The 24,531-nt window shown below is 36.6% G+C and overlaps 1 protein-coding gene across 1 annotated transcript in view; it reads left to right on the top strand.

The window, feature by feature from the left end:
• The window catches only part of COG5 (component of oligomeric golgi complex 5), a 269,120-nt gene that overhangs the window by 132,012 nt on the left and 112,577 nt on the right, over nucleotides 1-24,531 (top strand). Inside the window, exon 8 of the mRNA XM_043871704.1 lies at nucleotides 11,538-11,703. Coding sequence (XP_043727639.1) covers nucleotides 11,538-11,703 — 166 coding nt within the window. The remainder of the gene's footprint in view (nucleotides 1-11,537; nucleotides 11,704-24,531) is intronic.

The raw sequence follows: 24,531 nt of genomic DNA, 5'->3' as shown, positions 1-24,531 counted from the left end.
GATGTGGGTGGTGCTAACATTGTTTCAGCTACTTCACAAGCTTGCAGGTCTCTCTTTCCATCCTGCCTTCCTTAGTGTCCCCTTGCTTGTCATATCATGGTCACAAGATAGCTGTCACACTGCAGGCATTAATCCATGTTCACAGTGTGGAGACGGAGCAGTGTCAATTGCCAGCCCAAAGGCATGTTACAGAATCCTTTTTCAAAATTGCCTCAGCAGACGTATTGTTATGTCTCATTGACCAGATAGGTCTCACAGTCACCCCAAGTGTCAGGAGGACTATGAAAACAAGAACCTGACAAAGAGGAACAAAATTGTCGATGTTGGCTTAAGCTACTCGTGAAGTGTGTGCACGTTGACATCCATGGAGAAAATAAGGTTTTAATAATAAGAAAGAAGGAGGGAAAGAATTTTTAGGGAATACCTAATAATGGCTGCCATAAATATATTTGGTAAAATAAGGAATGACTAGAATTATCATATTGTATTGCTTTATTTAAAAGTAAGCCACATATGCACATTTAAGTTAAAAATTTGTGTTTGAGTAAGATTTGGGTGCTTGCAACATTAATGTCTCATGATTACTTTTGTTTTCCTATAAAATTCATTTTATTATTGAACACATTTTTAGTGTCCTTGAAATATTATTTGCTATTATTTAATGTGATGAGAATATTTTTCTGAGTACTGGCATCACTGTAAAACTTTTACTTAATGCCAAACTATATTTAGTGTGGACTGTGCACTCCAGATTCATTTGATTAAAAAAAAATCTGAAAGTTAAAAGGACCTTTTTTTGTATATTGATCTTTTTTACCTTCTCCATTTTTTAAGGCCCTCTCTGTGTTATTCTTTTTTGCAGAACCTTCCTCTTCCAGTGCATGTTCACTTTCATTCTTTTTTCTCCTTTTTCTTCTTATGCTTATTTTCCCCAGTCCTTTTCCCTGCTGCTTCTCAAAAAGGGCTAGAATAAAGTTGATTTTTGGTTGATAAGATCATACTGCACTATTAAGTGTTCTTCTTAGTTTCTTAATTTCATTTGGGTTATGCACTGTTGACTGCTGATTGTTAACAGGTTCTGAAATAATTATATTAGGTTAGTTGAGAAGTACATATCAAGCATTAGTGGACTGCATGCTACTGAATCAGAAAAGCCTCTGGTAAGCTCTGGATCACAACCGAGATAGTTAATATAATTCTTGCCTTTAAATTGCATTATTTAATGTGATTCTCTCTTCCTTCAATACTTGTAATCTCCCTTGGGGCTCCATTAAGTCTTCAGTGTTATAGACATAGCTTCAAAAAAGTATCCAATGTATGTATCATGTTAGGGTATAGAGATATTATAAATTGCTATAAATATTTTGACCTGCTATACACTTATTATGTATAAAGTGTTGTGAATTTATTAACACTAGTCTTGAGAAAATATTTGGATTTTAGAATTCCTCAGTTATTGTGCTGTGCTTTTTACTGTATTAAATTTACCTGAAAACTAGCCTACTTCTATTAAATACGTATTCTACTGAGGGAGTGGTTTAAAGAATTATCTGCTTAGCGATAAAAATTCTTAAATTTGTATCCTTTCTATGCTATAAAAAATAAAATTATAAACTTTTTTTTTCAGCAGTAAGGATTTTCTATATAGTGGAAGATACTTGTTCTTTAAATTTTTGCTTGAACTGGCTTTGCATTTTTCTCACTATAACCTCTGTGTTTTTCAGAGACTGGGGACATGTAGATAATTTCCCTCCCCACCTTTCTCCATCATTCCCCCTTTCAAATGTGATTCTGGGAGTTCCTATTTTTGTCTTATTTTAGTTAAGCATGAGATGGCTTATTAATGAAACTTTGAGGAAATCCTGTAGTCCTGAAATCACACTAATAACCAAAACAGAATAGCAGCAGGAAATTTTATTTTCTTTATTTGTCCTTTTCCTTCCCTCGGCTGATTGTATTTTTTTATATATTAAATCTGTGGCTGGGACAGTAAAGAATCTGCCTGCATTGTGGGATGCCTGGGTTCGATCTGATCTCTGGGCTGGAAAGATCCCCTGAAGGAGGGCATGGCAACCCACTCCAGTACAGTCCACGGGGTCACCAAGAGTCGGACACTACCGAGTAACTAAACACATCTATTAATTATATGAAACCTAAAGAAAGAGAAGTTAACTGCTAAAGAGTTAGTTCATTAGGGAAAAAAGTAAAATGTGATGGTTAGTCTTTTTGGCACAAGGATTATTTGATCCTTGCAGAGTGAAATCCTGGTCTTGAACATTTATATGATTTTTCCATTTTGTTTTCAGTTAAATAAAGCTCTGTCACCTTTTCCATTTCTAATTTCAGTTGTATGAAGCTTTTAAAATCCTGTTGTACTTTTGATTTAATACTGTATTTATGTTCACAGAGGTCACATCGTATTATCTATAGTTTAGTTAACACGAGAACATCACTTGCTATTTTATGGCACAATCTTTGCAGCAGTCTTGCTATCTCTCAATTCCATTAGCTCAGCACCAGCTGTTACTTTGGTTACAATTCCTGTTTTGGCAAGCTTTTTAGGGATCCTAAACAACTATGCTTCTTTTCTGATTGTATTCTTGTGGGTTTTTTTTTTTCTCCCATGTAATGCTATGGAGATGTTGAAAAAGAAAGAAAAAAACTTACATCATATGTATTCGTTTCCAAAGCAGAAGAAATAATTTTAGTTTAATAAGAAAATGCCATCTTCTGAAATGTTTTTGAAAAGGTAAAAATCTGTTTTGATCTACTTCTGAAATAGATCTACTTTATTATATTGTCTTTCAACTCATTTTGTATTATAGTTTATGAAGTTGGAAAATTTCATACATGGTTAAGTAATTTATTGAAGGTCACATTGACAATTTGTAGAAAATTACTCTTAGAATATTGACTCTCATTTAAAGAGAAGATGTTGTCTATTAGGTTGGTGCAAAAGTAATTGCAATTTTGTGGTTGTTGAACTTGGCCACTTGATATTGGAGTACATTCTTAGATAAATATGGTTATGCTATTTATCATTTTAATGTGCATTTCTCACTTTGTTTTTTGCTCATGACTTATTATTTGCTATTTATTTTATATTTATTTTAGACTATTAGAAATGAGGTTAGACAAAAAGCAAATTCGAGCATTTTTTTTTTTTTTGACTTCAAAATGGATCGTAAAGAATCAGAGACAGTTTGTAACATCAGCAATGCATTTGGCCCAGGAATTGCTAACAAATGTACAGCGCAGTGGTTGTTCAAGAACTTTTGCAAAGAAAAGGAAAGCCTTGACAATGAGGAGTGTAGTTGCTGGCCATCAGAAGTTGACCGTGGCCAACTGAGAGCCATCATTGAAGCTGATCCTCTTACCACTACATGAGAAATTGCCTAAGAACTCAATGTCCACAATTCTATGATCATTTGGCATTTGAAGCAAATTGGAAAGGTGAAAAAACTTGGTAAGTGGGTGCCTCTTGAGCTGACCAGAAATCAAAAAAATCATTATTTAAAGGTGTCATCTTCTCTTATTGTGTGCAACAACAGCGAACCATTTCTTGATCAGGTTGTGAAGTGCGACGAAAAGTGGATTTTATGTAACAGTCATCAATGACCAGCTTAGTGGTTGGGGAGAGAAGAAGCTCCAAAGCACTTCCCAAAGCCAAAATTGTACCAAAAAAAGGTCATGGACACTGTTTGGTGGTTTGCTGCCTGTCTGATCCACTATAACTTTCTGAATCCTGGAGAAACCATTACATCTGAGAAATATGCTCTGCAGATGGATGAGATGCATTGAATGTGGCAACACATGCAGATGGCATTGGTCAGCAGAAAGGGCATGATTCTTCTGCATGACAGTGCCTGGCCACATGTCACATGACACTTCAAACATTGAATGAATTGGGCAGTGAAGTTTTGACTCATCTGCCATATATACTGATCACTTCTTCAAGCATCTTGACCACTTCTTGCAGGGAAAACACTTCCACAACCAGCAGGAGACAGAAAATACTTTCCAAGAGTTCATCGAGTCCTGAAGCATGGATTTTTATACTACAGGAATAAACCAACTTATTTCTCATTGGCAAAAATGTGTTGATTAATAAAGATATGTTTGAGCCTAGTTTTAATGATTTAAAACTCACGGTCCAAAACTGCAATTACTTTTGTACCTGATAGGAGATACTCCTCCTTGTCAGTAGTTTATTTCTTTCTAGAAAGCATGGTATTTTTCAAATGTGTTCATTTTATTTTGAGATCTCTTATAAATGCCAAAAAACTGGTATATCTGGAGGTCTAGAGTCAGGTGGTGACAGGGTGAGCTGTGGAAGAGTATAGACTAGGAAATGAAGGGACTGAGGCCCAAAATTGGCCTGCTAGTAAGCCACTTTGGATCTGTCTTCTTAGTACCTTAGTTACCTAACTGTAAAATGAGCTTTGTAATATTTATTCTACTTATGTTGTGTTGACAAAAGAAAATAAGTGGATACGGAGGCCATTTTAAACATTACTACCTTTAAACATTTAAACATTGCTACCTTTAAACATTACTAGGGAAAAAAAAAAACACAAAACATTACTAGGGGAGAAGGCATCTTCATGTTGTATACTGTTTCCACAGATCAGGGTGGAACCTGGCAATGAATGAATATAGACCTCCTAAGAAATACCAAGAATGGGTCTGATTTTGTAAAGAGGGATTTGGGTAGGTGGTGTAAGGAAACAGAGAAGTCCTAGAGCTAATCTTGGAACATTGGGAAAATAGGCCCAAAGAATAGGCAGCTCCGAGATGAGCAGTGAATTGTTCATGTTGTGTTTGCACAGTTTGCTTATGGGATGAGAAAGTGTTCTATTAAGGACAGTTTATGATTTTACTGATTTCAGCTTTGTTGAAGTTGGATTTGCAGCAGAGCATGGGGAGCTAGGTGAGTGTGGCAAGGAGTTAACTGTTTGCCGCTGGATTTAAACTATCAAACTTCACAGAGAACACAGTGGCCCTGGGTACTAGGAAAGAAGGAATTTTTTTATGAGCAATTTTCAGGGAAACTTGAAACTTGAGGATATTGTATGCAAGCAGGGTTGGCTAACCTGCTTATTTGTACAGAAAGATAACAGAGGTACTGATTTCCAAACACTGTAGGTTGGTAGCAGTCATGCTGAGGTTTTATCAGTTCCCATTAAAATTCAAAGTGAAAACAAGGCAACTGCTTACTCTGAGAATTTCCCTTTATTTTCCTTGTTATTTAAACAAACTTTCTTTTATGAAGTGATGATATTAGATAGTAAAGTTTTTTAAAATGTCCTTACTTAGCAAGCAGTGCAGAAGACCCCAGTTCTATTCCTGGATTGGGAAGATCCCCTGGAGAAGGGATAGACTATCCATTCCAGTATTCTTGGGCTTCCTTGGTGGTTCAGCCTGCAATCCGGGAGACCTGGGTTCGATCTCTGGGTTGGGAAGATCTCCTGGAAGAGGGCATGGCAACCCAACTGCAGTTTTCTGGCCTGGAGAATTCCATGGACAGAGGAGCCTGGCAGACTACAATCCATGGGATTGCAAAAAGTCTTGGACACAACTAAGCAGCTTTCACTTACTTAGTAAAGTAACAGCACTTATTGGCCATTTTCCATAGTTACTTTCAAATTTTATTTTACTGCTTAAAGAAAGTCTTGGAAGGAAAGTTATGACCAATTTAGATAGCATATTAAAAGGCAGAGACATTACTTTGCCAACAAAGTTTCGTCTAGTCAAGTCTATGGTTTTTCCAGTGGTCATGTATGGATGTGAGTTGGACTGTGAAGAAAGCTGAGTGCCAAAGAATTGATGCTTTTGAACTGTGGTGTTGGAGAAGACTCTTGAGAGTGCCTTGGACTGCAAGGAGATCCAACCAGTCCATCCTAAAGGAGATCAGTCCTGGGTGTTCATTGGAAGGACTGATGCTGAAGCTGAAACTCCAGTACTTTGGCCACCTGATGCGAAGAGTTGACTCATTGGAAAAGACCCTGATGCTGGGAGGGACTGGGGGCGGGAGGAGAAGGGGACGACAGAGGATGAGATGACTGGATGGCATCACTGACTTGATGGACATGGGTTTCGGTAGACTCAGGGAGATGGTGATGGACAGGGAGGCCTGGCATGCTGTGATTCACATGGTCGCAAAGAGTCGGACACGACTGAGTGACTGAACTGAACCGAACCGAAGGAAAGTCAGACTTTAGTTGGTACTAAAGTTATTTGCAGTTATTTGCAAATAACTGTTATTTGGAAAAAGCATGAACTTTAAAATCCATACGTTTTAATGTTTGAGTCCCTGCTCTGCCATTTATTCTTTGTTATCTTGGAGCTTCTGCTGACTTCTCTACTCCTCAGTTTCCCTCTCTTTCAGTAGGGAGCAGTACAGCTACTTTGAATGTTTTGTTGGAGAGGATTAGATCTCACATGTGTAAAAGCCCCTAAAATAATGCTTGGTTCATAATAAGGCCTTACTGGATGACTGCAGTAGAAAAATTAGATTTATCATAATTATCCAGATTCCTTGGCCTCATTCCTAAACCTATCAAATTAGCCTATCTGAAGTTGAGATCCAAGCATATGCATATTTAAATTCCATTGAAATACACCTAAAATGAAATCGATTACCGTCAGTGTTCAGTAGCATCAGGTATGTTCATGTTAGTTCATGTCACACATCCAGTCTCCAGAAGTCTCACTGGACTGAAACTGTGTCTATTTGACAACTCTTATCCCTCTCTATCCCTGAGTCCCTGGTAACCACTGTTCTACTGTCTATGAATTTGTCTGTATATGTACAGTCTTCATATCAGTTCAGTTCAGTTCAGTCGCTCAGTCGTGTCCGACTCTTTGCGACCCCATGAGTCGCAGCACACCAGGCCTCCCTGTCCACCACCAACTCCTGGAGTTCACCCAAACGCATGTCCATCAAGTCGGTGATGCCATCCAGCCATCTCATCCTCTGTCGTCCCCTTCTCCTCCTGCCCCCAATCCCTCCCAGCATCAGGGTCTTTTCCAATGAGTCAACTCTTCACATGAGGTAGCCAAAGTACTGGAGTTTCAGCTTCAGCATCAGTCCTTCCAATGAACACCCAGGACTGATCTCCTTTAGGATGGACTGGTTGGATCTCCTTGCAGTCCAAGGGTCTCTCAAGAGTCTTCTCCTATACCACAGTTCAAAAGCATCAATTCTTCGGAGCTCAGCTTTCTTCAGAGTCCCAACTCTCACATCCATACATGACCACTGGAAAAACCATAGCTTTGACTAGACGGACCTTTGTTGGCAATGTAATGTCTCTGCTTTTTATATAAATAATATGTAAATAATATTATCTTCATAATATGTCCACACAGTACTTTTTTGTGACTGGTTTATTTTGCATAGCATGATATGTTCACCCATGTGGTAGCATGTGACAGGATTTCTTTTTAAGACTGAATATTATTTCATTATCTGAATAACACATTTTCTTCATCCATTCAGTGGACACGTGGGTTGGAAGCATGTGCATTTTTTCCCCTGATGCTCTTAACCCTCTTATTTTAGACTGTATGGTGAAAATGTAATTAACAGAAAAGTACATACCTCATAAAGAGTACAGCTCAATGAATTTTTCACAAAGCGAACAAACATACATAACCAGAATTCATATTAAAAAAATGAAAACTTACCAGCAATCTCAGGTCTTCCTTATGTGTCCCTTTTTAGTTAACAATCTCCCTCAGGTAGTTCTTTTATGTACCAAAAGTTTGAGATTGACTGATAGGGGCACCTGCATTGGTTTAGGTATTTGTGTAGTTATCTTACCTATCAGATATTATATTAGTTGATTTAATTTCCACAGTGTGCTCATTCACAGACTTTTGTATGTGCTATTCCTCTGCTTGGAGTGGTTTTCCTTTTGCTTTCCTGACTCCTTCTGTAAATCTTCGACTCCTCCTCATCTCCGGCTCCCAACACTTTCCCATGACAACTTCACTTTGGGTCTTGGCTGGGCCTTCTTCCTTTAAGGAGAATTTCCTGACTTCTCTATCCCTCTTTCCCTCCCCAATTCTAAGTTAATCACCTCTCCTATTAAACTATCCATTTCTCCCCTAATTTATCATGGTACATTCTAATTGCTGCTTTAATTGTCTTTATCGCCCATCAGACCATAGATATTGAAAGGTCAGACGGTCCAGTATTTGCTTCAGTTTTTTTAAATCCCCAGTACCTTGCCCAATGCTAGCACGAGTAAATGATGTACACTGAATGATCGTACAATCATGTGTTAGTATTGGCAAGGGTACTAGAATTCATCTAGTCCAGTCCCCTCATTTTACAGATGAGGGAACTGAAAGTCTGATGTTTATTACTAATAAGAACCTAGAAAAACCTGCTGATCAAAATATGTGGTATTTGTCTGCAATGAGAGAGAATGATGAGAAAAGAACACTAATGTTTATTATATTTAGGAGGTATTCTTTGCTGGAATCATAGCTAGACAAAATGATTTCATTCCCAGTTTTTCTAATGTTCCAGTTGTTATTCTGCTTAGAGTATTCTATCACCCCACTTCTATTCTTTCACTCTCACCAATTCTGTTCTTTATTCCCTTTGTGATTAAAAGTTTCCAACATGCTGTATTTTATTATTTATTACATCAATTTAGCTTGCTACTCAGTCTAGGTTCCTATGATTATCCAGTTCAAAAGTGTTCTCATCTCCAACTGAGAACGCCCCGTTGGCACCTGAGACTCCGCATGTCTCACAGTGAGCACTTCATTAACAACAGCCGTTCAGCCTCTCATCCCACCACTCCTCCACCCACTTGCCCAAATGATCTCCTTCTTTTGATTTTCTTTTTTCTTTTTCTGTCCTTTCAGGCCCCCACACTTGAAGAAACTTCCATATATGGTAGACTCTTCCTTCCCTCTTGTCCATCATAGTCAGTCAGTAGACAGTTTCTTTTCAGTGTTTCAGAATCTCTCCTGTCTGTCCTGTTCCTTGTTTTTCATTGCAACTCCCTAGTCCAAGCTATTTTTCCTTCTTTTCTTTTTTTAAAAACTATTGCCAGAGCTGATGTAATTATTTTTATTTCCTCAAACATCTTAGATTATGATAATTTTATTACATGAATCATTTTTCTGTTACCAGTAATATTAAATAGAAATTTCACAGAATGCATTCCAAGGTTGTCAGTGACCAGACCCTTATTTGCCTGTTCAAGGTTATCTTTTTTTCCCCCCACATATGCAAAACTTCTGGTAGTAAAATCTATATATCACTCCTTAAGCATACTCGGTTATTTTCCTCTGTCATTTCTCTGTGTATTTGGTTCTTTTTACCAGAAAATCCTATCTTTCACATGAACAAATGATTCTCATTTTTCAAAGTCTGGCAGAGTCATCTAGTCAAGTGGTTTCCAAATGTTGGTTCCCAGGTGGCTGCGTCTGAAGAGCTTTAAAATATAATAACCAGACCTCAGTCTGATCCAGGTGAATCAGAATTTTAGAGTTGGGATCTTGTTGGCTACATTTTTATTAAAAAAAAAAAAAAAAAAAGGATCTTCAGCCAGCTTTGGAAATCTTATCTATCCTCATCATTTTAAAATTTATGAATTCAGGATACAGAGGGGAGAGCTGAGTTCCTCAGTAGTTACTTACATAATTTTTTGAGGAACCCCCATAGTGTTTTTCATAGTGGCTGCACTAATTTACATTCTCAGTAACAGTGCATGAAGGTTCCCCTTTTTCCACATCCTTGCCAACACTTATTTGTTGTCTTTTTGATGATAACCATTCTGATACTAGATGCTTCTTTAATGTTGCCCTGTACATGTTACTGTTTTGAAAGTTTTTGGTAGTTAATTTTTGGAGTAGAAACTTAAGAAGACCAATTTTGACTAGATCTCTAAAGTAAAATAAGACTCCAAATGTTTTCAGTTAACATATGCATATAACTTTCAATGTACATTCTTTGTAAGCTGTTGAAGTTACATAATTATTGTAAGTTACTGAAAACCTGTATGTTGAGAAACTGATATTTGGATCCTTTGAGGATAATAAAGGCAATAAGTATAATGTTATAATATGTGTCTATATTCTAGTTTTTAAGGTGAAGATATTCTTTGACATTGGTCAGGTAGTGCTTTCTTAGATTATATAGACTTTTGAATAGTGATAAGGGAAATGTCTTTACAGCTGCCTAATTTTCGTCCTTGATATCTACTAAAAGCAAAAGCATGTTTTAATATGAAACAATGTCCATTTGCTACTTGTTCTTGTTTAATTACAAAACGATCTAAAATGGGTGTTCACCAACCGTGTTTCCTGATCTTGTCTCTAAACTGACCCTACCCTGCTGCTGAGTGTGTGTGTGCTACATATTCTTGCTATCACCAGTAGACTTAAGAAATAACATTTTGTGTTATATATACTCAACAGTCAAGAAAATGTTAATGAAATAATCTCACTTTTTAGCTGTGTGCCTTTAATGACAGATGCTGAGTCGTAAATGAAAGAGGAATTTCAGCTATTTGGACCTATAACTATGTTGATGTAGGTCTACCTTGTTAATTCAGTCATTTACTTAATGACAAATCCAGCAGCTTATTTATATCACTTTAGACTGAACGCACCGGTAGTGTTTCTGCTTCCCCCTTGTTGCTTTCCCCTGTCTACTCCAGCCACCACCATGGCCTGATTGCTCTTTCACTAGCTACCGAGCACATTTCCACCTCGGTTCTTTTGTTGATGCCCTTGCCCAGAACTGTATTTCCCTAGATTTCCCAGATGTTGATCTCTGTTTAAATACTACCTTTGAGATGCATTCTCTGACTCTTCCCTCTATAATAATACACATCATTCTCTATTTTTATTCCCTGCTTTCTTTTTTATAGCATTTATCACTACCTGATACTCTCTTTTTTTTTTTTTCTGATACTCTCTTATATTTATTGTTTATATATTTCTCAGTAAATATAAGTTCCATAAGGGCAGAAACTCAACTGGTTTTATTTACTACTATAGTTCTAGCAGATAGAAGCAAGATAGACCCCGTAGTGGGCACTCTATATATATATTTGTAGTTTTGGTGAATGAATGAAGGAAGATAATACAATGAATAGTAGTATTAGTTCACAAGGCTTAGCCCACAGTTTACTCTGCACAATTTATTTCTTTCTAAACAAATATAGGGTTGTTAGTTCTTACATGGCTCTCTTCACAGAGATTAATGGTAAATTTCAAGTAAGCTCCAATAATATAAAAGATTCTTTATTTTGTGATTATCCTTTAAAGGAGGAGGAAAAGGGAAAGGGAGGAAATCATATACATGGTATTTAACTTTGTCTTATAAAATAAGTAATAACTAAAAATAATACTTGTTCCAGATGCATTATTTTTGTTCTTGTTTGTAATGATTAAAAAAAATTATAGTAACTGCTCAAGTACCACTTAGATTTGTAAATTTATATTTATTTTGTTTCTTTTCCTATTTATTTTTTCATTTCCCACCCCACCCCACCACCACCTCTTTAAAGAATCCAACCCAGGTCGGAACTGCTCTTCAGGTTTTCCATAATCTTGGAACTTTGAAGGACACTATTACCAATGTTGTGGATGGATATTGTGCTGCAATAGAAGAAAATATCAACAGTGCATTAGATATCAAAGTTTTGACTCAGCCTTCCCACTCAGCTGTGAGAGGTATGAATGTGGTTTATATTTAGCTTCATTTATTTATTTATAACTGAAAAGTCCTTTGAATAGTATGTGAAGCATTCAAGTTTCAAAGTAATCTAATGACTCACTTTTTAGTAGACAGAAAATGAGAGAAGAAATTTTGTTTTAGAATTTATTTATAACTTTTGTCTAATCAGTGAGTTGAACTGGCCAATTGGTATATTCAGAACTTCTAGATAAAAACTATAAACTGTGGCTTTATTTAGTTCAGAGGAAACAGATGCAAGGGAAAAAAAGGAACATATTTTTCTTTCTGAAATTCTTATCCTCACATGTACTTCTTATTGAGGCAGAAAATATTTTTTAAGGAAATACAATCTCTATTATACTTTATCTTTCTGGGCATGTATAATTCTGGTACTCAGGAGCAATAACAGCTGAGTGTGGAGATAGGTAGATGCTCATAAAGGCTTGGGAACATTACAACTATATCGAAATCTAAGGAAAACCCAAGCAGGTTGATTCAAGACAACAGTCCCCAACCCCATGCCTGATGGTGACATTCACATATATAACACACTTCATAGAGAGGAGAAACTGCATGTTCTGGGTGTCTCTCATTTTCCTAAGCAATCCTAACTTTGCATTTCTCTCCTTAAAATCTTTTGTCTTTCCTGTTAATATGGATGAACTGTACTTGCTCCTAACAGAGGCAAATACTCTACTTTTGCCTTAGATCCCATCACTCAAAGAAAGGCATTGCTTTCATAGATCCCTTCTCTCTACCACATCATCAGTTTTTCATTGTATCTCTTTCGCATCACATACAATCATGCTATTTATTTTCTTCTACTTAAAGACAAACAAATCTGTCTTGACTCCATTTCTTTCTTCAGTTTTACTGCCTTATTTTATTCAGACTATTGAAAAAATTCCCCAGAGTGTTTTTTAATGCCTATAAAAAAGTTTTCTCCTCTTCCCGTTTTTGTATTAAACAGGATACTCTAGTATCATAGTTTTCTGTATAAACTTAATAACAGTTCTTGATGCAGAGCTAATACTAAAACATTTTCAGCCATTGATTATTATTTTTATGTTTGCTATATAAACATAACTTTAAATAACAGAGTGTGTCCCTCATAAATAATTTGTACAAGATAAAAAGAGATAAAAGAATCTTTGATCTTAAAGGGATTTTTAAAGGTTAGCCCTAGCCTCTGAATAGGTCTGTATTAAGACCATCCCAGGAGAACAGCTTTGAAAAGAAATTGCCAGAGGAGATTCCCCTCTCAGCTTTTCCCAGCAATTATTTTCAGAAAGTTTGATCTAATGTTTAAATTTCCAGAAGGAGTTTAATCTCATTCTCTATTGTGTTGTCAAGAATGGGGGAAAAAAGATGAAAGCAATTATTCACTTGCTGTCTGTCCTAATGTATGCTCCCCTTTTTGGAAAGAATGAAGTGTTTTCAAGTCTTATTGTCATCTGTTGAGGAGTGAATACCATGATTTAGTGTAGAAATCCTAGTCTTTATTGTTTTTAAAAGAATAGTCACTGTTATTTTTAAAGATATTACATTGGCAGGGTTAATATTAATTGCCTAATCTTGTTGGTTCTATTGAGATGATGTACAGCAATGTCCTTTTTGTTGGAAATACACATTAAAACCTTCAGGGGTGATAGTGCATCATGTCAGTAACTTATTCCCTAATGATTCAAGAAAAAAATGTTTACTATAGTTTCAAATTTTCTGTATGTTTAAGATTGTTTCAAAATTTAAAAAATAACATTATTATAATTACATGGGAAAATATGCTACCCAAGATGTACCTCAAAGTTTGTAATCCACTAAGAAAAAGATAAGTAACTCAGTTGAAAAATAGATAATGAATATGAATAGGCAAATCACAGAGGAACACATCCAATAAACATGAAAAGATGTTTAGCGTCTTTTTAGAGGATGTGAACTAATTATTAGAGAAATACAAATGATTGAAGATTTTATTTCTCTGTGAGATTGGCAAAATCTAAGACCAGAACTAAATATCTAATGAGAGCAGAAACTCTTATATTCTGATTGTAGGAGAAGAAAATGTTTCAACCACTTTATTTAGTTTTATCATACTGATCCTAAGGTTAAAAATGGGTATACCTTATGATCTTATAATTGGCTTTGTAAGAGTATACCCTAAAGAAACTCTGTCACATATGTATAAGAATTTTTATCTTACTGTTATTCATAATAGTTAAACAATGAAAACAATCTCTCTTTCATTGGAAAATGAATAAGCCGGCTTATTTATTAATTAGACTACTATATAATATTTATGGTAATAAATTTATCAATATAGATAATTCTCAGCATCCTTATATGAAAAATCAAGTTCCAGATTTGATTATTTGTATCTTCCAGAATAGAAGTTTTTAATGAAGTCTAGCTTATCAGTTATTTCCTTCATATCATGTCTTTGGTATTGTATCCAAAAAGTCATTGCCATACCCAAGGTCATCTGGGTCTTCTCATATGTTATCTTCTAGGCATGTTACAGTTTTACATTTTTACTTTTAGGTCTGTGATCCATTTTGAGTTAATTTTGGTGAGGTATGTGAGGTCTGTGTCGTCTTGTTGTTCAGTCGCTAAGTCATGTCCAGCTGTTTGCGAGCCCATGAACTGCAGCATGCCAGGGTTTTCTGTTCTTCACTAACTCCCTGAGTTTGCTCAAACTCATGTCCATTGAGTCAGTGATGCCATCCAACCATCTCATCCTCTGTTGCCCTCTTTTCCTCTTGCCTTTAGTCTTTCCCAGCCTCAGGGTCTTTTCCAAAGAGTCAGCTCTTTATATCAGGTGGCCAAAGTATTGGAGTTTCAGCTTCAGCATCAGTCCTTCCAAAGAATATTCAGGATTGATTTCCTTTAGGATTGACTGGTTTGATCTCTTTGCTGTCCAAGGGACTCTCAAGAGTCTTCTCCAGCACCACAGTTGAAAGCATCAGGTGTTCAGCACTCAGCCTTCTTTATGGTCCAACTCTCACATCCATACTTAACTACTAGAAAAACCATAGTTTTGACTATATGAACTTTTGTCAGTGAAGTGCTTTTTAATACACTGTCTAGTTTTGTCATAGCTTTTCTTCCGAATGATCCAGTGTCTTTTAATTTCGTGACTGCAGTCACTGTTTGCATTGATTTTGGAGCCCAAGAAAATGAAATCTGACACTGTTTCCACATTTTTCCCATCTATTTGCCATAAAGTGATAGGACTGGATGCCATGATCTTAGTTTGTGTCTAGTCTTTGTGTCTATATTCATTTTTTTGCATGCAGTTATCCTGTTATTCCAACATCATTTGTTGAAGATTCTTCCTTTGCCTAATTTATTGCCTTTGCTTCTTTGTAAAAGGGCATTTGACTGTCTTTATGTGGGTATATTTGTGAACTCACTGTTCTGTTGCATTGATCTATTTGTCTCTTCTTTTGCCAATACCACCTCATTGTGTTGATTACTGAAGCTTTATAGAATGTCTTGAAGTTGGCTAGTCAGTCTTCCAACTTTGTTCTTTTTCTTCAATATTGTGTTAGCTGTTTTGATTCTTTTTCCTCTCTATATAAACTTTAGAATCAGTTTGTTGATATAAGAAAATGTTTTTTCTAGAATTCGGATTTTGATTTCATTGAATCTATAGATCCAATTGGAAAGAACTGACATCTTCACAATATTGATTCTTCAGTCTATGAACATGGAATATCTCTCTATATATTTAGTTCCTCTTTGATTTTTATCATCAGAGTTCTCTAGTTTTCCTCATATAGTTTTTGTCCGTATTTTGTTAGGTTTATTTATACCTAGGTATTTCATTTGGAACAGGGAGTAATGTAAATGGTATTTTGTTATCAAATGCAAGTTCCCCTTGTTCATTGTTGGTATATATGAAAACAGTTGACTTATATTTATGAATCTTGTCTCTTACAACCTTGGTATAATAATTGATTAATTCCAGGACGTCTTTGGCCTATTCTTCCCGAGTCTTTCAATCCCAGTTGATTATAGTATAAAATTCTTTTTAAGCATTCTTGGGTTTTAATTGCTAATATTTTGTTGAGTTTTACATCTGTGTTCATTAGGTAGTGGTCTCTAGTTTTATTTTTTTGTAATATCTTTATTGTCTAGAATAACAGTTCACCATCTTGTCATTTCCTACTACTTTTGGAGTGCTTCTTGCCTCAAATTTTGAACCATTCTAGAGCTTATTGTGATTCTCCATAAAGCCATTCAGACAGTTTCTTGTGGAAACCTTACATTCTTTTCTTTCTTTCCTCTTTCACCTCATTTTATCTCTCATAGTTTTCCTATCTTGTTGTTGTAGAGTTGCAAAGTCACATCCAGCTCTTTGCCACCTCATGGACTGTAGCTTGCCAGGCTCCTCTGTTCTCCACTGTCTGTTGGAGTTTGCTCAGATTTGTGTCCATTGAGTCTGTGATGCTATTTAACCATCTCATCCTCTGCTGCCTCCTTCTCCTTTTGTCTTCAGTCTTTCCCAGCATCAGGATATTTTCCAGTGATCGGCTCGTCACATCATGTGGCCAAATTATTGGAGCTTCAGCAGTAGTTTTTCCAATTGATATTCAGGATTGATTTCCTTTAGGATTGACTGGTTTGGTCTCCTTGCAGTCCGAGGGACTCTCAAGAGTCTTCTCCAGCAACAATTTGAAAGTGTCAATTCTTCAGCACTCAGTCTTCATGATCCAACTCTCATATCTGTACATGATTGCTGGAGAAACCATAGCTTTGACTATACAGACCTTTGTCAGCAAAGTGATGTCTCTGCTTTTTAATATGCTCTCTAGATTTGTCATAGCTTTACTTCCAAGGTGCAAGCGTCTTTTAATTTCATGGTTACAGTCACTGTCCACTGTGATTTTGGAGCCCAGGAAAAGAAAATCTGTTACTGCTTTCACTTTTTCCTCATCTATTTGCCATGAAGTGATGGGATCAGGGCTTTCTTGGTTACTTAGATGGGAAAGAATACACCTGCAATGTAGGAGACCTGGGTTCTATCCCTTGGCTGGGAATATCCCCTGGAGAAGAGAATGGAAACCCACCCCAGTATTCCTGCCTGGGAAATCCCATGGACAGAGGAGCCTGGTAGGCTACCATCCATAGGATTGCAAAGAGTCAGATACGACTGAATGACTAACACTTATTGACTTACTGATGGGACCGGATGCCATGATCTTAGTTTTTTTAATGTTGAATCTTAAGCCAGATTTTTCACTCTCCTCTGTCACCCTTATCAAGAAGCTCTTTATTTCCTCTTCACTTTCTGCCGTTAGAGTGATATCATCTGCATATCTGAGGTTGTTGATATTTTTCCTGACAGTCTTGATTCCAGCTTGTGATTCGTCCAGCCTGGCACTTTGCATAGTGTACTCTGCATGTAAGTTAAATTAGCAAAGTGACAGTATACAGCCTTGTATTATTCCTTCCCCAATGAACTAATGCATCATTCCATGTCTACTTCTAACTTTGCTTCTTCACCCACATACAGATTTCTCAGGACACAGGTAAAGTGTCTGCTCCTCTCATCTCTTTTAAGAATTTTCTGAAGTTTGTTGTGATCCACACAGTATTTCATAAAGTCAGTGAAGCAGAAGTAGATGTTTTTCTGGAATTCCGTTGGTTTCTTCATGATCCAGCAAATGTTGTCAATTTGATCTCTGGTTCCTCTGCCTCTTCAAAACCCAGCTTATACATCTGGAAGATTTCAGTTCACATACTGTTGAAGCCTAGCTTGGAGGATTTTGAGCATAACGTTGCTAGCATGTGAAAGGAGGGCAATTGTATGGTAGTTTGAACATTCATTGGCATTGCTCTTGTTTGGGATTAGAATGAAAACTGACCTTTTCCAGTCCTGTGGCCACTGCTAAGTTTTCCAAATTTGCTGACATATAGAGTACAGTACTTTATTTGTTTATTTTTTTTTTTAGTACAGTACTTTAACAGTATCATTTTTAGAATTTTAAATAGCCCAGTTTCCTTATGCTAGAGGGCTAATTCTTTTTTTAATTAATTAATTTATATTAATTGGAGGATAATTGCTACATCGTGATGGTTTTCGCCATGTATCAACATGAATTGGCCACAGGTATACATCTGTCCCCCCAATCTGAACCGCTCTCCCATGTCGCTCCCAGCCCTATATCTCTAGGTTGTCCCAGAGCACTGGCTTTGGGTGCCCTGCTTCATGCATAATTCTCATACACTGTAAATGTCATTTTATAATGGTTTCTCCTTCTGCTTTTCTATCTTCACCATTCTGCAACATTGAACATTTTTCTGGCTTCTCTCCTGGCCCATCTATGTCTGTCCCTTTTCACTGTAAGCAGAGACTCAGTGGATAGCTTATCTAAATTCTTACAGTTGATTTTAGGAGCAGATTGTTCCTTGCTAATGATCTAGGATATCAGCTATCTGCTTCCTTGTTCATTTTGATTTATCTATAGCATTTGGCATATATGCTTCGTAATCTTAAGTTTGAAGTTTTTAATGGATTTTTTTGTATCTTTGAAATTGACATTTTTTTTCTACCGTTTTTTTCTTCTTTCCATTGCCCTTAATTTAAGGGACAAAGGCAAGAAAATGATTTTATTCCATTAATTAGAAGTTACTCAAGTATTGTTTCTTTGAGTACCTCTTAGTTTCTTCTATCACATTAATAAAACTTAGTTTAAAACACTTAATTTTGTTTTTTGAGGTTCATAAAGCTAGTGGATAATGGCATTAGTTTTTTGTTTTAGTTGTTCCCTTTATGCAGCTGTTCTCTGTTTAGTTGATTATTTTTTATTATGTTTATTTCTTCAGCAAAATGTATTTAGTGTATGAGGATAAAAGTCCTTAAGTATTAAACTATAAACAAGAAAAATGAAGCCACTCGAACTAATAGAACCAATGACTGTGATCTTAGCTTTTTTTGGTGCCTCAGTTCTTCCAAATAATTGCTAGCAGAAAATAATACCTTTTTGTATTTCTGTTCTTACCTATTGTAAGAGTAGTGGGTTGATGCATTCCATAATTCTTTATAATAAAACAAAACTATACATATTCCAGTAATTTGATTAATATTTTCTAAGGCACTGCATGCCTTTTCCTCACTGTTATAAGTTCATTCTTTATGTAACATCTAAGGTAATTGCATATTGTTTTAGTATTACCTCTCCAGTTCATGTACACTTTTACTTAATATTCTTTGTAGAACACTGCAAATAATTTGAAAAATTAAATAGACCTAGATTTTGAACAGGAGAATTCATATTTTAAACTCCTAAATGTTTCTCTTTGTTACTGTTTTCCACTATTATCAGAGTAAAAAAATAATAACATCTCTTTACTAAAGGAGCATGTAGGTAATTCCCTGGTGGTCTAGTGATTAGGACTTAGAAGTTCCATTGCTAGGGCCTGGGTTCAGTCCCTGTTCAGGGAACTAAGATCTCACAAGTCACAGGGCAAGGCAAAGAAGAAAAAAAAAAGGAGCATGTAGTTCTTTCCTAAACTTGAAATTGTTGAGAAACTAGAGTGAAAAGCTTACAAACATAACCTCTGGTTTTCTTGATTCTTGCCCTCTGTAAAAGTAGGATAGACTCTCACCATTGGTGGGCTCTTGTACTACCTTGTCTTTAAGCTTAGCTTGAATTGAAATGTGTGCTATTTACTTTGAGGTTAAAATCCTCAGTTTATGTTGAGACATTCTAACATGTGCAAAGAGCTGTGCATGTATATCATATCCAGTAACATTCTTAGGCATCAGCCTTAAGAAATTTCACACTGATACATTAATATTATTTTGTATGTAATCCACATTCAGTATTTTTAAGTTATTTCCATAAAATATTCTTAATGGCTGTTTCCCCTCCCAGCTGGAACCAATTAGCCATTATGCTATTCCATTGGTTGTCTTGTTTCTACTCTGCTTTAATAAAAAAAAAAAATGCACTATCTCTTTTATCTTTTATGGCATTAACATGTTCAGCAAACCCCACACTCAGAATTTGTCTGTTTGTTTCTTCATTATTACATTCAAGGTAAAAAACTGGTAAGATGATGTGTATTTCCCATTACGTCATATCAGGAAGCACCAGAATTATGTCAGTCTGTCTCATTGTTGCTTGTTTATTATTATAGTGTATGCCAGATTGCGGCTTGTAAAAGTACTCTTTTCTTAGTAATTAGTGAGTAACTTTGGGTGCATACTTTGCACCATGTGAAATATCCTGTTCCCCATAACATTTTACCCACTGATAATCATTCCCTCATTTCATTATTTTACTAGTTGGTATTTGCAAAATAGTGATTTTTTTTCCCATAACAATATCATTTCTTTTGCACTTATTAACTGACAGTCTTCTTTAAATAGCAATTCCCACCCCTTTTAAACATTTGAGTTTTTAACTCTGAGCTCAGGGAATATTTTTTTAAATCAATGTTTTAGAAACTATTATCATTGGTATTATTTTGACTCACCAGATACTCTCAGATTTGTTCTGTGGAAGCTTCCTAATCTCCGTTGGTCTTGAAGCACTTTTTTGCTCTCTGGCCCATTGTGCTCCAGGTTGACCTTCTATTTTCATTGCTCTGGGTACAGAATCGCTTTTTTATTCAATAAGTCTTGTATTCTTTTATTGAGGATTGTTACGTAGAGATGAGAATTTGAGTCTCAGACATGTTCATTTCTAGTGAGGAGTTGTCTTACCTCTCTCCTTTACTGAGCAGCAGTAGGAAAGACCTCTAATCCCGATTACACACCTGTCTTTGTTCTGTTTATGGAGAGAACCTTCATTTGCACCATCCTAAAATACATCTAGTTTCATTATTGCTATGAAGCAACACAGTTCATTTCAGTTCAGTCACTCAGTTGTGTCCAACTCTTTGCGACCCTGGGAACTGCAGCACGCCAGGCCTCCCTGTCCATCATCAACTCCCGGAGTTTACCCAAACTCATGTACATCAAGTTAGTGATGCCATACAACCAACTCATCCTCTGTCGTCCCCTTCTCCTCCTGCCCTCAATCTTTCCCAGCATCATGGTCCTTTCAAATGAGCCAGCTTTTCACATCAGGTGGCCAAAGTATTGGAGTTTCAGCTTCAGCATCAGTCCTTCCAATGAACACCCAGGACTGATCTCCTTTAGAATGGACTGGTTGGACCTCCGTGCAGTCCAAGGGACTCTCAAGGGCCTTCTCCAACACCACAGTTCAAAAGCATCAATTCTTCAGTGCTCAGCTTTCTTAACAGTCCAACTCTCACATCCACACATGACTACTGGAAAAACCATAGCCTTGACTAGACAGACCTTTGCTGGCAAAGTAATGTCTCTGCTTTTTAATATGCTGTCTAGGTTGGTCATAACTTTCCTATCAAGAAGTAAGAGTCTTGTAATTTCATGGCTGCAGACACCATCTGCATTGATTTTGGAGCCCCCCAAAATAAATTAGCCACTGTTTCCATTGTTTCCCCAGCTATTCCCCATGAAGTGATGGGACCAGATGCCATGATCTTAGTTTTCTGAATGTTGAGCTTTAAGCCAACTTTTTCACTCTCCTCTTTCACTTTCATCAAGAGGCTCTTTAGTTCTTCACTTTCTGTCATAAGGGTGGTATCATCTGCATATCTGAGGTTATTGATATTTCTCCCAACAGTCTTGATTCCAGCCTGTGCTTCCTCCAGCCCAGCGTTCCTCATGATGTACTCTGCATATAAGTTAAATAAGCAGGGTGACAATATACACAGACTTGATGTATTCCTTTTCCTACTTGGAACCAGTCGTTGTTCCATGTCCAGTTCTAACTGTTGCTTCCTGACCTGCATACAGGTTTCTCAAGAGGCAGGTCAAGTGTTCTGGTATTCTCATCTCTTTCAGAATTTTCCACAGTTTATTGTGATCCACACAGTCAAAGGCATTGGCATAGTCAATAAAGCAGATATAGATGTTTTCTGGAACTCTCTTGTTTTTTCGATGATCCAGTGGATGTTGGCAATTTGATCTCTGGTTCCTCTGCCTTTTCTAAAAGCAGCTTGAACATCTGAAAGTTCACGGTTCATGTATTGCGGAAGCCTGGCTTGGAGAACTTTGAGCATTACTTTACTAGCGTGTGAGATGAGTGCAATTGTGTGGTACTTTGAGCATTCTTTGGCATTGCCTTTCTTTGGCATTGGAATGAAAACTGACCTTTTCCAGTCCTGTGGCCACTGCTGAGTTTTCCAAATTTGCTGACATATTGAGTGCAGCACTTTCACAGCATCATCTTATAGGATTTGAAATAGCTCAACTGGAATTCCATCACTTCCACTAGCTTTGTTCGTAGTGATGCTTCCTAAGACCCACTTGACTTCACATTCCAGGATGTCTGGCTCTAGGTGAGTGATTACACCATTGTGATTATCTGGGTTGTGAAGATCTCTTTTGTACAGTTCTTCTGTGTATTCTTACCACCTCTTCTTAGTATCTTCTGCTTCTGTTAGGCCCCTACCATTTCTGTCCTTTATTGAGCCCTTCTTTGCATGAAACGGTCCATGAATCAAGGCAAATTGGAAGTGGTCAAACAGGAGATGGCAAGAGTAAACGTCAACATTCTAGGAATCAGTGAACTAAGATGCACTGGAATGGGTGAATTTAACTCAGATGATCATTGTAACTACTACTGTGGGCAGGAATCCCTTAGAAGAAATGGAGTAGCCATTTATCATCAATAGAAGAGTCCGAAATGCAGTACTTGGATGCAATCTCAAAAATGACAGAATGATCTCTGTTTGTTTCCAAGGCAAACCATTCAGTATCACAATAATCCAAGCCTGTGCCCCAACCAGTAATGCTGAAGATGCTGAAGTCAAACGGTTCTATGAAGACCTTCCTACAAGACCATTTAGAACTAACACCCAAAAATGATGTCCTTTTCATTATAGGGGACTGGAATGCAAAAGTAGGAAGTCAAGAAACACCTGGAGTAACAGGCAAATTTGGCCTTGGAGTGCAGAATGAAGCAGGGCAAAGGCTAATAGAGTTTTGCCAAGAGAACCCACTGGTCACAGCAAACACCCTCTTCCAACAACACAAGAGAAGACTCTATACAGGGAAAATCACTAGATGGTCAACACTGAAATCAGATTGATTATATTCTTTGCAGCCAAAGATGGAGAAGCTCTATACAGTCAGCAAAAACAAGACTGGGAGCTGACTGTGGCTCAGATCATGAACTCCTTATTGCCAAATTCAGACTTCAATTGAAGAAAGTGAGGGAAACTGCTAGACCATTCAGATATGACCTAAATCAAATCCCTTATGATTATACAGTGCAAGTGAGAAATAGATTTAAGGGACTAGATCTGATAAACAGAGTGCCTGATGAATTATGGATGGAGGTTTGTGACATTGTACAGGAGACAGGGATCAAGACTATCCTGAAGAAAAAGAAATGCAAAAAAGCAAAATGGCTGTCTGAGGAGGTGTTACAAATATCTGTGAAAAGAAGAGAAGTGAAAAACAAAGGAGAAAAGGAAAGATACAAGCTTCTGAATGCAGAGTTCCAAAGAATAGCAAGGAGAGATAAGAAAGTCTTCCTTATCGATCAGTAAAGCAACACATCTGTTAAGCAAATAGACATGCAATTCTTTTTGCCCCTAAAATGTATCTTATTAAAGTCAGAATGCTGTAATTAAAAATTCCTTGAAATAATTAATTTCCTTTGTATGGTTATCTTACTAATTTGACGTACCATTAGTTTTATGTGTTTCTGTATTTGTTTGTGTTTAGTTTGAGTTTGCTTTTTTCATTCCTGTAAATTTAAATTCACTTTGAAACATGTTAAATCATTGTATGATTCACAGAGACTCACTGCTTCCATCTCTATTCTTCTCACCTGGTCCTACTTCCTGCCACTGCAACTGCCCCCTCTAGGAAACCATTTTTATTAATTCCTTTTTTTTTGGATGGGGGTGAAGAAATATTTTCTGCATTTGTTAGACACACAGTATATCAATTTATGTGATTTAGTAAGTTATTTCCTTATTATAAAGACAAGATACAAAGAAAAATCTGCATTTTTGAAACTATAGGTGTTAGTTGTATATAGAACATAACTGAAGTATGAACAAATATGGAAATATTCCTTCTAAGAACATAATGGCAAGGGCATCTTTCATTCCTACATGACTTCATTAAGGGACTTCTTCCTCATACCAGCAACATACTGAATAGTAGAACTAACCACATACAAATTCAGCAGGTAATAACCTGAAACCAAACTCACTTGATTAATGTGCCATACTTACTGTCCCTGTACTTTGCACTTTTAGTTCAAGCACAAATAAAGAACATAGCTCAAGTAAGATAGCTTCTAAGAAGGCTAGAACTACACTTGGTGACTTGAATCCGCCTGTGTCCACGATCGTTTCTTTTTATAAATGTATATATTTTATGGAAGTGTGGTTGACTTACAGTGTTTCAGATGCACAACAAGTTGACTTAGTTATACACATATTTATTTTTGTATATGTATATGTATGTATATGTATAAAACGAGCATGCTTCTAAATAACAAGGAACCTGGTATGATGGAGAACTAAACACGAGAGGTGGTTTCCCAAATTTTTGAATGGTAGAAATTAATGGCTCCTGTAGAATATCATGGAATGGAAAATTTTCTCTCAGTGTTACTGAGTTTTTGTTTCTTTGACATGACAGAATGGTGAGCTGGGGCATATTCAAATGGATTAAAAAAATACGTGATAAGTTTTCACTCACATGTGTTGGAGGCTGATACCACCGCTAGTATCCGTGGTCACATTTTCATGAAGTTATTATATAT

Source organism: Cervus elaphus, chromosome 18 (assembly GCF_910594005.1).
Source record: "Cervus elaphus chromosome 18, mCerEla1.1, whole genome shotgun sequence".
NCBI classification, from domain to species: domain Eukaryota; kingdom Metazoa; phylum Chordata; class Mammalia; order Artiodactyla; family Cervidae; genus Cervus; species Cervus elaphus.
This window is presented reverse-complemented; position numbering and strand designations above follow the sequence as displayed.